This window comes from Anguilla anguilla, chromosome 5 (assembly GCF_013347855.1).
Source record: "Anguilla anguilla isolate fAngAng1 chromosome 5, fAngAng1.pri, whole genome shotgun sequence".
NCBI classification, from domain to species: Eukaryota; Metazoa; Chordata; class Actinopteri; order Anguilliformes; family Anguillidae; genus Anguilla; species Anguilla anguilla.
This window is the reverse complement of record NC_049205.1, coordinates 48,790,098-48,804,930: the sequence shown is the minus strand read 5'-3', so window position 1 is coordinate 48,804,930 and position 14,833 is coordinate 48,790,098. Positions and strand designations below refer to the sequence as shown.

The following is a 14,833-nucleotide window of genomic DNA, read 5'->3' as shown; positions in this document are numbered from 1 at the left end:
TTAAAGTTCGTTTTCAGGGATTACGTAAAACGATGTTACCACAACAGAAGTGACAATGACCAGCAACAATATGAAATAAAAGGTTCGCTTGGATATGTTTTTATTATTATTCACAGAAAAGTCAACACTGAATAACTTTTAAAAAAATCTTTAATAATGCACACATAACTAGCAGGAATAACATAGTTTATTTGTCATATAAACGAAACATTGATTTTGAGGGAAGTAATTTAACGTTAGTTCAGACAAGAAAGTCCAGCTTTGATTTCATAACGATACTTAGTGCTATTAGGAAATGTAATCTGAAGTGCAGTAATTTATATTTGTGGCTATATTTTATTTGCGACGGATAATCGGATAGTAATAACTGTTTTCGTGTAGTTAGCAACACAAAAGTGTAACGTTCTCCCAGTTCCGTCAGCGGCTGCACTTCGGTAGCCGGCGGATAGAGGTCTCGCTCGGTCCTTGTTCAGGGAAGAAAATGAAAGAAACAACACATGAATTTTTCAACATCGTGTTGGAATTGGTTATTTTTCACTAGACCCTACCTCCTAGGTCAATTTGTAGCTCCTATTGGCTAAAACCACATTCTGTCTTTGACGATCAAAACCATCAAAAAAGGTAGGTTGCACTCGCAATCTGTCAAGGGAGAAGGAAGCGAACAACCGAAAACGAAGTCGTTCAATTTGTGAGTAAAGGCTCATTTGACCTGCAAGCTGTAAGCATGCATTTCTTTTTATCAACTAGTTATCTAACTCAGCTACTGTTGGCTATTTGATTGATGCGATGCAATTAAAAATATCTAATGTCATGAATGCAGCGTCTTGTTTACACAGCATAAGCATAGACAAGTTAGCTATTTGGCTAACTAGCTAGCTAACGTCAGCAAGCAAGCTATAGCTACCTATTAGCAAGCAGTGTAATTATTTTCGCTCTATTTAGCGGTATCAGCTAGCTAATTGGTTCAGTTAGCTAACATGATTCCATGATGGTGAAGGTAATAACTACTGAATAATATTTGTTTTACTGTATGGCTTGCAGTGTTAGCTAGCTAGTTTGGTAAGTTACATATTGCTCGGGCTTGGCAGTGGGGATGGATCAACAAGTGACCCCCCCACAGATTGCCAGCTAAAACTTTTTATTATTTATGCTATGATAAGTATTTTTACAGTCTTTGGTGGCAAATGGGGTTAGTTTGGTCGTTAGATAGCTAAATAGCTATCGTGATATATCAACCAAGTCAACGTAAGCCAGCCAGCGCTAATTACCTGTTAATTTTTCCACGATATATAATTTAACACCGGAACATTAACTAACGCTAGCCTTGCTAGCGAACTGAGCTAACGTCAGCGTTGCTTGTCAATGTCAGGTAACGCTAGTAGGAAAATAAAATGCTGACTGTAGCCTGAGTATTGCTTGCTTGCCCGCCCCCGCTCTGTTGTGGTTAGTTGGATATTTTAAACCTACCGTTAGGAATTGCGTGCTAACAAGCTAGTTAGATTACTTAGTCTTGACATTGAGCTTCCGCTGATTTATTTGAAGGTCCATTTCTCTAGATAACGTTACCTTGCTGAACTGGTGAGTTGACAGATCACAAAATACTGTGTGTTTTGAATGACAATTGAAATTGTGATGATATTCATGTTGAATGGGGACAGAGTGTATCTTTATAACGCATACATTGGATTTGAATATGCGGTTAATAATTGAGCAGACAATAACCTGACGTTCAGGTTCTCATATGATTTTGTCTGGGCTCGTTAACTGTGACTACTAGACTTTCTGGAAGTCCACATAAGCTTGCAATTATGAATTCTGTGGAATAACCTCTCATTAACATTGCGTTGCCTGATTAGACAGGTGTACTAAGAAAGTAAGCTTCAGGCGCTTAATGCCTGGTGTAATCTTGTCAAGCATAGAAAGGATCCTTGGGTTAAATAAGATGCACACAAACACATAATAGGATTAACTCTGTATAAAGAACCTGCCTTGCTTTAATTTAATAAAATTTTGAACCATGTTTGTTTTCCATGATTACTGATTTTCACTGGTGGCTTGTCAGCCAGGCAGGTCCAAGAACATATGTGAAACACACCCATAAAACCTTGCAACTCACACAGCCAGCTGTCATAGATCAGGTTTCTAATTAAGATAAATTTTCACTTGGACTTGCTGATGTCCTGTCAACTGATTGCTCAGTGTTAAATGGACAGATCAAACCTAGGCATGAAGCCATTTGCAAAGAAGAATATTTAGCCTATCAAGTTAGGATAGTGTTAGACAAGCAGTGAAAGGTTTTTCTATTTTTTTTTTTGGGAGGGAGGGGTGGGGTGGCGGTTGAGGGGTAATAGACACATAAAGTTTTCTTTTTGCAATCAATACAATGTTTTTCCAAATCTCCTTCACACACACAGTATTTTGGAGTTGGCCAATCTTTTGTGCTACAGCAATGGCAGGACAATCTGTGTTGCACTGCAAATTAAATGAGCAATATCTCCATGTTGTATAGTTTCTAAATCTATCAAACAGAGACTGATAACTTTCTTTTAGTTTACTTAGTTAGATAACAAGCTAATTATTACTGAGCATGCTTGTTTTAAATGCAGTGCATTTTGTGTTTGGCTTAAGAGATTGTAGTGGTTATCTGACAGAATGCAAAAGCAGTGATTATACAGCAGTTACTGTATACTGCTACCAAATATAACCTGTGCTTTGTTTGGTAATTGTGGCCATCCCCATTAAATAGGTGCGCACGTGCTGTTGAGGAAATCCTTGAGAAAGGATCCAGTTTCAGGGTTAGAAAGGCTTTTTGTAAAGTGTGGTTCTTCTGCAGATTATTGTTATTATAATATATTTTTCACAGGGAAAATAAAAATAACAACAGCAGCAGCAGGTTGTACCTCAACTAGCAAATTTGTGTTCTTTGCATTGAGACAGACATGGTAGAAAAAGTAGAAAAAGCAAATCAACCCAAAAACATTGCATAAACAAAAGAGTAAACACCCTTATATAAAACTGGCCACTGGTCCTCTCTCTCCCTCCCCCATTCCCTCTCTCTCTGCCCACTCTGTGCATGCATATATGCAGTTTTATGTTTATGAGGGAATAGGCATGTATAACTGGAGGATCAAACAGCCCCAAAGTTATTAGCCTAGATAGGATTAGTGGTTTCAACACTGATTAGCTTTTATCCAAGATCTGCACTCGGTTGCAAAAGCATAATTGTTCCAGTTTATCAGGGATTGACAAGTGTCAGTTTAAAGTCAAAATTCAAAGTGTACTGAAGTGCACTATTGCAGGCCCAAAATGGAGGACCCACGTCACCCTTGTGCAGGGTTGTATAACTCCATCAGACTTCATTATGGCCTCAAAGTGCAGTGTGTGATAAGAGCCAGTGGCTTTTACATTTAGCCTGTTGTTCCGCTCTCATCTCCAGCCAGCCCATCTGAATTACAACAGTTGCCATCAGTTGTTTTCAGCGTCGTTTGTTTGTGTGGCCTTTTAGTGGCTGATTACCCTGACCTCATTCCTTCTGTGTGCCTCACTCTCATCGCCCTGGGGGTGGTTATATTAAGGAAATCCCGCCCCTTAAAGCAGGAAGGCAGTGACAGGGACTGCAGTGGTTCATGGCTGTTTACAGAGATGGAGCACTGCTGGACAAGCCTGTGTGAACCACGTAGACTCTAGGACTATAGTATTCTAATAGGAGGTGTTTTGTGAGGGGTTTAGGCTGTGTACATTGCCATACCACTGCTTGCCAGAGCTTGCTTTGTACTGTACACAGAGATAAATCTGTTTTAACTGTACCATACCCAGAAATGTGATATCTTAACTGAGAGGTAATAGATGATATCTTCACAAGGGAATTGGGGAACCCTCCCCTTTAGTGAGGCCTTTGGTCTGCTCTGTCTGTTATCAGGGCACCGCAGTGAAGAAACCGTTTTAGTACAGTCAGAGTTCAGTCACTTCGATAAGCTCAATTTCGCTTGCTTGTGTACAATGCCTGTTGAGAATTACTCTTTTACCCCTCTTTTCTGTCGTTTCCTTGTGTTATTTCTGTGCCACCCACACGTGAGAACTTGTCTTATGAATTGGACTGCAAGCCAGTGACTATTTGTACACTACAAGCCACCCCTCTGACCATTGAGAGGCAAAGACTGTAGCGTCTGACTGATGCTGACAATTAGACAGATGATAGCATAGCTCAGAAACAACCATGTAGCCTGTGGGGCTAAACCTGCACAGTAGTTGAGGGCTAATTGAGCCATCCAGAAGCCCCTGTGGACTCTATTTATACTGCCAAGTGCTTTGCGATCTGGGACTTTGTCTCTTGCCGGAATTGTTTCCATGAGCTTAATTCAGTGTTGACAAAATATCCAAAAGATGTACTTAGTGTACCTACATAATAGGTTTAATATATTGCAGTCGTTGTGTTCATGTTTTTATTTAACACATTGTCTATGGTCTGAAGAGGCAGAGCAGGGATTTGGCGTAAGGAGTTAGCACTTTCCCACGGGAATGCGGCCCATCTGGATATCCACCCCGTCTTTGCTGGGTCATTATCCTTTGACAAAAGCTAACGCTAATTGTGTGGGAAAAATTGGAGGTGGCAGGCAGTGTAATGAGTCCCTTCAGCAGCTGGGAAGCCTTTGGTTAAGATATTGCGTGTCTGTTTTGGTGTTCTCGCTCAGCTTGCCGACGGTGTCCGCTCCAGACGTGCGTGGTCTGCAGTTGTGAAACTGCAGTGCTGAGTAAGCAGGCGTGCTTCATGAGAGTCAGGGCGGTGTTAGAACTGTACAGGGCGTGCTGAACCAGGCTCTTCCCAGGGGGCTTAAGAAAAGTACAAAGTTTCAAAGTTTGTGAAGACTTGCTTATCTTACCTGGGTGTTGACCATGCGATTATATTTGTAATTCCTTAGCTTTTGTGTTATGTTGCCAAACTTCCTTGAAAGCGGGTGTTTTTCTTTCGTGTAAGTCCTTATGACTGCATTTTGTGTCTTGTGGTGTACGTTGTGTAGCTGTGTTCCCTCTCATGTTGTGTGAATGTGTTTTGTGTTTCTCTCGCAGGTTGTGGCCTTCGTACTGACATGCAGAATGAGGTCCCATGTCATTAGATTGACATCCATCAACTCCTAGGACCACTGGTGATATGACGCAGTATTATTGAATGAGGGCGGAGACTTCACCTTTGACACCTTGGAGTCTTCCTGTCACGCAGTGTAACTGCACCTCCACTACGGCTTCCTCACCCCCTCTGTTCGTCCGCCTCTTCCCCACACCCCCGTCTTTGCTTCCCCCCATCGCTGCGTCTTAATCTAGAGCGTGCCCGGGGCGCGGCGAACGCTGGTGCCCCCCCCCCGCGTCGCCCTCCCCCCCGTCGGCGGCCCCGCTGTGTGTTGGCGTGCGATGGCGCGGCGGGACGCTGAGGGTTGCCGCGGCGGACTGTGATGTCAGAGCCCAGCAGCCCCGGTGAGAGCCAGCGTGGCGCTCCCAGATTCTTCGTGGGCTGCGAGGACGATGAGAGCGAGAGCCTGGACGACTGCAGCATGAGGACAGACATGGAGCTTTACGAGGACGACGAGGAGGCCGACTCGGTCAGGGCGGGGTCACTCGGGGAAGGGGGCAGAGTCACTGTGGGAGGGGGCGGGGGCGGGGCCAGGGCCAGGGCTACTAAATCATGGTTAAGACGGACTGTGTCATATTCACACATTGGTGCATTTCACATGGCCTGTGGCATTTAGTTGTTTACTACTGCGTCAGGTATGATTAAGGAAAAAAGAGATGAAAGACTGACTGTGTGCCCCATGGCGGCTGGTGTTAGTTTATTTTCAGTCGGCTTATTTTACTGCTAGATTGGCACCAGATATGGCACAGTCTATTTGTTTTATCCCAATTTTATAACCCTGGACAGGTCTGCTGGGTGGGGTGGGGAGGGGGGGGGGGGTGATGGCCCTAAGCACAAGATCTACAACCTTCTGCAGACTCAGCACAAGCATGTTTTTTTCTTGATTGGTTACATGTTAGTATATGTATAAATGATGACTGCTCCTGTAAACACCATTAAAGGATAAGTGGATGAGGAAGGGTTTTCATATCTCCTCTCCTATTATGTAATTATACTTGGTAGGATGGGCTGAAATGATTATACTTATGACAGTAGCTGCTGTAGTTTTACATGATATAGTCAGCTGTGCTGTAGATGAAGCTGACTTCAGAGAGAAGACGGTGGCCATTTCAGAATATGACTGTTGCGTAGAGGGATTTTTGAGAAGAGCCGAGTGGTTGGGATGAGGAGGTCTAACTCGGCCCCCCCTTGCCTGCAGCCCCCAGAGCGGCAGATCGTGGTGGGGATCTGCTCCATGATGAAGAAGTCCAAGTCCAAGCCCATGACGCAGATCCTGGAGCGGCTCTGCAAGTTTGAGTACATCACCGTCGTCATCTTCCCCGAGGACGTCATACTCAACGAGCCTGTGGACAACTGGCCCCTCTGTGACTGCCTCATCTCCTTCCACTCCAAAGGTGATTGGGTCCGGCTGGTCACATGACCGCTTTAGCCCTCAGTTCTGCCGTCGCTCAGCACAACATGAGTCCGTTCTATCACTACTTTAACCACCACATGAGTCACTTCTTTAACAACTTTACAGTCTCCTTTCGACACGTTTCTTGCCTTGAATCCAGGCAGTAAACACGCTGTAGTCGTGTGCTTTGCTCTCTGTTCCATTTCCCTCTTTTATTGCTCCGGCAAATTTAAACAAATTCATTTGCTCATATTTGACAAAGTGTCATTTCCTTTTTGAGCGATTCTGGTTGTTATTTAGCGTTTTCAGACTTCAGACTCCGTAGATACTTACAGTATTGTTTGCGTTTGTGTGTATGTGTTCAGGATTTCCTTTGGACAAGGCAGTGAGTTATGCCAAACTCAGAAACCCACTTCTCATCAATGACCTGAACATGCAGTACTTCATACAGGACAGGTATGGCACCATGCTCACGCATTCCCACGTGGTCACATGGCGAACACATGACCGAACAACGGCCTGGCAGTGCTTAGGAGTGTATCTCAAGCTCATCTACTGGACGATGTGTGACCGTGGGAGGGATTATGTTAATGAAGGAGCATCTAAATCAAGCCTAGTTAATAGCGTACACATTGGCACTGTCACAGAGCATGGCTTGAAATGCACATTTTTAAATATTTATTTATGAGAAAACCGTACGCTACATTAAGAGTGTGCACCTCAGTTGACTGCTGGCTGAGATCGTTATAGTGGCAATTTGCTGAAAATGGAAATGATTTCGCCACGGTTCGTCTCCCGCATTCCGGAAGCTCGGTGCGTAACCTCAGTTTGATTGCTTTCCAGGAGGGAGGTGTATCGCATCTTGCAGGAAGAAGGGATCGATTTGCCGCGGTACGCCATATTAAACCGGGACCCAGACAAACCAGACGGTGAGTGTCAGCCTCGGTGGGCCCCGAGTCCTTTCCCAGCATTCCATCTGGCACACCTGCAGCCAGCTGGAAAATCAACCGCCCCTCGCTTCCATTAACATTGTTTTTCAGGGGTAAAGAAATTGGAAAATAATTTGCCAACTTTAATTGTACCGGCAAAGTTGAGCTAACAATCTAATGCTTTATTTAATTGTGTTCCGTAGTAGGTACTGGTGGTTCTGTGGTATTGTGAATACTTGGTTCTGTGGCTTCTCAGAAAGTCTGTACTGAATATGTGACGTGTCCTGGCACCTTGGAGCTCTCTGTGCCTGCGACAGCTGCTCTGCTTTAAGTCACGGAAGAATGTGCGCTCAGTGTTTTTCCTTTTTCTCAAACCTCGAGCGGGCATTTCAGAACTCCGTGGTTAATATTCCGAGCTGTTTGCATATCTTGAGAAGCAGAAGTGAATACTGATAAGAGTCTGACAGGCAAAGTGCGGGCAGTTGATCTAATCAGCATTTCTGTGCTATGAAACAAACATGGCTTCTCCTCTGTTTGAACTTATGACATCACAGCACAATAAAAGCTTTGTGGTGCATTTCAGGTGGCATTGAGGGCCCTGATTAGCCATATGGTTTCAAATGTAAACCTGTGCCGGGCTCATAATGCTCCGTGTTTCAGATGGTTACTCACAATTGTCCTTTCCCAGAAAGTGTTACTATTATTTAAATGATAGGTCATCACATGTCCGTCATCTGTAAACAGCTGTGTCCGCAGAAGTGGATGAAAAAGGTGGTGATTAGGCATATATTCCTACACACTTAGCATGTGTTTTCATTCCACCGGTTTTCAGATGACGAGCATTTGTGAAGTTGAGCTGAAATTATATTTACAGCATTCTAAGGAGGTAAAAATGTGAGGAGCCATGCAAGGACAATGTTCGAATTGAACTTTCCTTCTAATTGGCCAACTGCCCATTGGCTCTTCTTTCACTGTGGCTTCAGGGAATTGAATCTGATTGTTTCTGATTGGTTGGTGTCTGTGCCCATCCCTCAGAATGCAACCTGGTGGAAGGCGAGGACCACGTGGAGGTGAATGGGGAGATCTTCCAGAAGCCCTTTGTGGAAAAGCCGGTCTGCGCCGAAGACCACAACGTCTACATATACTACCCTACCTCGGCTGGCGGGGGCAGCCAACGCCTCTTCCGAAAGGTCCCTCCTCACATTTCAGCTCCCCGCCGCTTTCCCCAAACAGACCGGCCTGATTTAAAGGGCCTCTCCTTCTGATGACGCAAGCGGCGAAACGCTCCTGGTGTCTGGTGTGGAAATAGAACAGGCCGTGTGCGAATCTGTAACAGCACTCCATGTCATTAAGCTATAAAGCATGCTGTGGCATTCAATTTCACGACCCGTTGAGTTGCAGAACAGATCACCTTATCTTTGGCTGTCACTTCCAGTCTTCCTCTTCGGTCGGTTTTATTCCCTGCTATAGTTGGTCTGTATGTTTTGAGAGTAAGCTGTCACTCAAAATGGAGTGGGTGGGGGTTATGACTAATGGAACGTGGTGCAGTTACCTTAACAATGCAGTACTGGATGTTTGTCAAGCACTCATTAAGCCCCTATGTTGTCCATCAGTAGCACATAAAGCTGTAGCTCACTGAACAGTGATACTGGGTTGCTGCATTGTATAATGCGATTACGCGGTGTCCGAAACATGAAAGGAGTCTCTTTGTAACAGGAACAGTATAAACGTCCTGGTGAGATTTAACAGACTTCCTGAAGGCTTTCCTGTATTATCTGCTCTCAGACAGACTTGGGACAGCTTTTATTTTTAGGTGTGTTCTTATGCTACGATTCTTAAAAGGCTGACTGAGCTGTTGATGTATTTTTGGAAAATAGTTTTGTCTCCACTTTATCAGTTTCAGATCTAAATTTGTATTTTGATTGGTCCTGCATGAAAAACAGACCAAATGACAGCTAGGATTGTTCTTTTATTATCAGTAGTTGACAGTTATTTATCATGGATTTTCTGCCTGAAAAAGTCAGCATTTTTAAAAATGAGAGAACAAATTTGATTGGGCATACCAAATCAGTGGCACTAAAAAGGCCAGTCTTTCTCAGTCTCATACATTTCTGTCTTTTTCTCCTGCAGATCGGGAGCCGTAGCAGTGTGTACTCCCCAGAGAGCAATGTGCGGAAGACGGGCTCCTACATCTATGAGGAGTTCATGCCCACAGATGGCACTGACGTGAAGGTATGGCAGTGCCCCACCTGCCCCTCTGCCCTTCTACCACTTTACCCCCTGCCCTCCTTTTCCTCTGCCCTTCTACCCCCTGCCCCACACATAGGATGGGGCTGCTGCGTCTGTACCCGCCCCTCACTGCATACCTGTGTGCTTTTGCGCAGGTGTACACGGTGGGGCCTGACTACGCCCACGCAGAGGCCCGCAAGTCCCCCGCCCTGGACGGGAAGGTGGAGCGAGACAGCGAGGGCAAAGAGATCCGCTACCCCGTGATGCTCACCGCCATGGAGAAGCTCGTGGCTCGCAAGGTGTGCCTGGCGTTCAAGGTGGGTCTTCCTGCTCTCGTCCCCTGACCGCGCGGAAGCGAAAGAGCCGTTCTGCACCCAGTGTAAAGTGACTGCGCTCGTAACCGTGTAAACCTTTGCAGCAAACGGTGTGCGGCTTTGACCTCCTCCGAGCAAATGGACACTCCTTCGTCTGCGACGTCAATGGCTTCAGCTTTGTGAAGAACTCCATGAAGTACTACGATGACTGTGCCAAAATCCTGGGGTTGGTAAAATGTGTATTATTTAGCTGTTTAACTCCAGCCAATAAGTAAATCATAGCTTGTTAGCCATTTTGGTGAGTCGGTGTAAATTTGGTCATTCTCTCTCAGGAATATAGTGATGCGGGAGCTGGCTCCCCAGTTCCAGATCCCGTGGTCCATCCCCACTGAAGCAGAGGATATTCCCATTGTCCCGACCACATCTGGAACTATGTGAGTGCACAGCCCCCTAAAGCTTATCCGACTATCTAGAACAAACACTTTGTTAGCTAGTATATTGGAAACTCCATTTGTTTATGAAGACTTTTGAAATGCAAGGGTGTGAAAATACATTTTACCACTTGTTGACAAATACTTAAATATTGTGCTATTTCAATTTACCATTTACAGCCATATCTTTTTCTGTTGTCATCACTGGCTTGAAAGTTCCTGCTGCCTTATGATCATGGTTGTGTGGCTAGCGCTGTACTTAATTAGCATTAGACCAGTGCTTTTTGGTGGGAGGGGCTCCGTATATCAAGCCCCACCTACAGTCGCCAGGGCCTGCATTTGGCTCTACATTCTGTGACAATCTGTGAAAGACGTCTTTGCCCTCCCCACCACAGGATGGAGCTGCGCTGCGTCATCGCTATAATCCGACACGGGGATCGAACCCCCAAACAGAAAATGAAGATGGAAGTGAGGAACCCAATGTGAGTTTGTGCACAACCAATCTGCATGCAGACCTGTAATGTCCACCAGTTCTAGATCTGAATAAATGCACGTTGTTTCTGTAATCGCAGGTTCTTTGAGCTCTTTGAGAAATATGGAGGCTACAAGACAGGGAAGCTGAAGCTGAAGAAGCCGAAGCAGTTACAGGTAAATCAGGTGCTTCCTAGTTAAGTATTACTAATGTTTTTATGAGAGAACCAGCCAAAGCTTTAGGTTACACATCAGTCTGTACATGAACAGTTCCTCCCTCAATGGTATAGTTTAATTGGTCTGTTTTGTACATGTAACTTAGCATTTTCTTTTTATGATTTAAAAAATCCCCCCTTTTCCCTAATTTGGGATGACCAACTGAGTACAGTATCAGTGCTCATTACCGGACCCTCCGATGTTAATTTAGGAGCACGCAGACAAGCACACGCTCTCCTCAGAAGCACACAGTGTCAAGTCCATCTTATCAGACCGCTGCTTGGACTTGGACAGGCTTGAGTTGGTTGAAGTCTCTTCATGTGCAGCTTAGCAGTCAGAGCAGGGGGGGGTCCCTAGAGATTGATGAGACCCACATCCATGCTGACTGAACCCTCTCTAACCCGGTGCTACTGCCAATTATGTCACCTTGTGGGGACTCTGGCCACCGACACGGCCGGGATTTGATCCCAGACAGCAGGGCCGGTCGTTTTCAAAATCTGTATTGACACAGTCCAGAAAATAATTAAAATCGAATCAATTAATCTAAAAATTTTACATAATATTTTAACAGTAATAATTTAAATTATTTTAAGTTGGCAATCTGTATTCGAAAAGTTACTGTATGGATGTACTGTACTAATTAAGACTACGGTAATTAAGATCACTGCATCCTGTAAAAAAAAAAATAAAAAAAAAAACTGAATACTGTTATGAGGTTGTTACTGATTCTGATTATTAATAGGTTATCACTTATTTTTCTTATGAGTTTATTGTTGAATGTACAGTGTGAATGTTTGATGTACGCCAGTGAAAGGACCCGCTTGTTGACTCTCTGCCTCTCTTTGTGTCTCAGGAGGTGCTGGACATTGCCCGGCAGCTGTTGGCAGATCTGGGACAGCACAATGACTGCGAGATCGAAGAGAAGAAGTCCAAACTGGAGCAGCTGAAAACTGTTCTAGAGATGTGAGTGAGCCCTGAAAACTGGGCCAAAGACAGCATTTGTGTCGGCAAAGGACGGTAACTGGTGCAGAACACGCTTGTAGGAGTAACTGCATTGTGAATCATTAAACATAGAATGTTCATTCTTTTAACATGAAAACTAGTCAGACTTTCTACAAAAAAATATTGGTGTTCTTGAAAGTATTTACTTGAACAGTTAAGGGGATATAAGGGAAAGTACTCCAATTTTCTTTTTATTTGTTTTTGTATCTTGGAAAATCTATCAATTAAAAAAAAACTTTTTGATGGAATAATATAATTTACTATCCAGTGCAGTAGTGTTGCTGTGCTTATATTGCCAACAAAGTATTGGCAGTTGGCAACAAAGTGTGCCTGGTATTAACTGGCTGGTATCTGTCAAGCAGATTCATGCGTGGACATGTCCTAGAGAAAATGTCCTCTTAGTAATGCTGTTTCTCATAAGGTATTAATTCCTTCATTTCTATGTTCAAGCCTGATTTGATTGGGAATCTCACTGGTGTTCAGTGCTGTTCAAAGGCAGAGCTTACAGTGACACCCATTCTGCTTTATTCACACCAAGCTTCTTTACTGATAAGATTATTTTAAACTAATTTAAAACTAATTTGAGTTTTTTCTCTTTCTTAAGTGTTTGTAAAATTGCTTTAACATTCTCTGTCTCGCTCCCTGGCATCTCTCCATGTGTACTGTAAAGGTCAAGAGCTTTATTTATGGAAAGGTAGAAGGTTTCTCTACTTCATAATTTACATTGTCACTTATATTAATTTCTAAAAGTGTTTCCACAAGCACGTTCGCTTGCGGCAGAACCACAGAGCTCTGCTTATGGCTGGCTCTCTGCAGGTAGCACAGCGTGCTCACTGTGTAGTAGCCTCCGCGGCTGGGAATAAAAAGGGCCCTTCTTAGGATGTGTTTGCGATGGAACCCGCTGGTTTGGGCCAGGTTCAACCTGCTAGCGAATGCAGCCCTGCGGTTTGTCTGTCTGCCTGTTCGGGAAAATATCTTAATAACGTCCACCCTCCCCCCTCCCCCAAATTCAAATGTGCCACTGTCTGAATATTTTTACATTGCCCTGGAACTAAAATAAGCAATTAATTCTCAGAAATTTTTTTTTTGGCGTTTCTGAACCCAGTTTGTTAGTGTGCCACAGTAATGAGCTCGACACACTGTCAAAGTGAAGTACTGCTGTCGGCTCGCAGTGATCTAAGGAGAAGATGATTCACAGTGGGGTACGATGGTGTCACCTTTCACAACTGCCTTCAGAGTCTATTATATTTAACGCACAGACCATGACTTTTAAAGGTCATCGTGACATGCATCTGAGACAAGCAAGTGACTCAATACGTGCTAGCAGTTGAAACATTCTTGTCTGAAATTTTATATCTTACTGGAGAACTTCTATTAAAGTGCCTGCTCTTCTGTTCTTGTTTTGCAGGTATGGCCATTTCTCTGGAATTAACAGGAAGGTGCAGATCACATACTTGCCTCATGGCCAACCCAAAACATCCAGTGAGGAGGAAGGTATGCAAACAAGCATAGCAGTACAGGACATTTTTTTCATGTATGCCAGTTGCGGTAGCAGCTGGATATAAATTATCAGATACACTTAATCACTGAATTAAATTTTGTTGATGACAAGATGCCCCGGGGATTAAAGGTGTAGCTCTGTTACAAGTTATTTTTAAAAGGCAAAAAGTAAAATTTGACCTTTTGTTTATAGTTGATGGGTATTTCCTATGAATAAAGTATCCATTACAGCAGCTGTTATTCTTTATAAAATACAACTAGTAATAGGCAAACTATGGATGGCTAGTTTCAGAGTCAGTAGTGACCATATGACAGAACTGCTGCAAAATGCCATCCGTATTTAGTGTTTTTCTTCAGTTCAGGCCAACCCCTGGTGCTCTAGGGATGATATGCCAACTCCTTTTAAGTCCTGCCCACTCTTGACTTGGTACATGAACCATTTTAAGATATAATAATCTGCTGTAATAATAATCGTATTCCATTAAAAAATGGCCTTTCCTCTTTTAGAGTGAGGTTGCCTATGTTTTCTACAATGTAAACATTGTCAATTATTTCATAGTTTAATAAGAATACATTTGGTTATCAGTCCATGCGAAGTTAAACATATAGTATGCTATTATCTAATTTACTTCACACTTATATTGAACTAACGGAACACTGTTTATAAGGCACAATCCAGCGAAAACGTAACTTGCAGTTTTTCCTGAAGTATATTGAATTGTCTTGTTGAAGAAATCTTGAATAAACAGTGTTTCCACTAGGATATTTTATTTTCCTGAAGCAGTGCCTCAGAAGACAGGGGCCAAATTTTCACATCAATAACGGCAGCCTGGGCCAAGCTCAAGGGAGCAGGGTGCGAGGCAGGGGTTTGTTCTGCGTGGGAGTGCGTGCGTTTGAACTGTCAGGCCTCCTCCTCCCAGACTCCCGAAAGGATGGGCCGTCCCTGCTGCTGGTGCTGAAGTGGGGCGGGGAGCTGACCCCCGCGGGCAGGGTCCAGGCCGAGGAGCTGGGCAGGGCCTTCCGCTGCATGTACCCCGGAGGACAAGGTACGATACGCACCCGCGCACCGCCGTTTCCGGGGGGGGGGTTGCCCGCCCGAGGGGGGAACTGTTCTGTGTGGCTTTCCTCTCCGCACCTGTCATTCACTTCTTCCATGTTTAAAACCGTAGCGGCAGAGCTCGCAGCTGAGAGAGTGCTATTCATAGACCAGAGCCGTTAAAGAA

The 14,833-nt window shown here is 44.1% G+C and overlaps 1 protein-coding gene across 12 annotated transcripts in view; it reads left to right on the top strand.

The window, feature by feature from the left end:
- Positions 1-595: 595 nt before the first annotated feature.
- Positions 596-14,833, top strand: part of LOC118227055 (inositol hexakisphosphate and diphosphoinositol-pentakisphosphate kinase 1-like) — a 36,666-nt gene continuing 22,428 nt past the window's right edge. For 8 of the 12 annotated variants that reach the window (XM_035417145.1, XM_035417151.1, XM_035417149.1 and 5 more), the window contains exons 1-15: positions 596-688; positions 5,068-5,594; positions 6,324-6,519; positions 6,884-6,974; positions 7,362-7,447; positions 8,483-8,637; positions 9,578-9,679; positions 9,832-9,993; positions 10,095-10,216; positions 10,323-10,424; positions 10,817-10,903; positions 10,994-11,069; positions 11,962-12,071; positions 13,519-13,604; positions 14,531-14,656. In XM_035417145.1, the coding sequence (XP_035273036.1) occupies positions 5,448-5,594; positions 6,324-6,519; positions 6,884-6,974; positions 7,362-7,447; positions 8,483-8,637; positions 9,578-9,679; positions 9,832-9,993; positions 10,095-10,216; positions 10,323-10,424; positions 10,817-10,903; positions 10,994-11,069; positions 11,962-12,071; positions 13,519-13,604; positions 14,531-14,656 (1,648 nt within the window). In that variant the 5' untranslated portion in view covers positions 596-688; positions 5,068-5,447. Of the gene's footprint in view, positions 719-5,067; positions 5,595-6,323; positions 6,520-6,883; positions 6,975-7,361; positions 7,448-8,482; positions 8,638-9,577; positions 9,680-9,831; positions 9,994-10,094; positions 10,217-10,322; positions 10,425-10,816; positions 10,904-10,993; positions 11,070-11,961; positions 12,072-13,518; positions 13,605-14,530; positions 14,657-14,833 lie in introns of those variants that run through there. The other 4 variants (XM_035417152.1, XM_035417150.1, XM_035417148.1 and 1 more) reach the window with 2 other exon arrangements.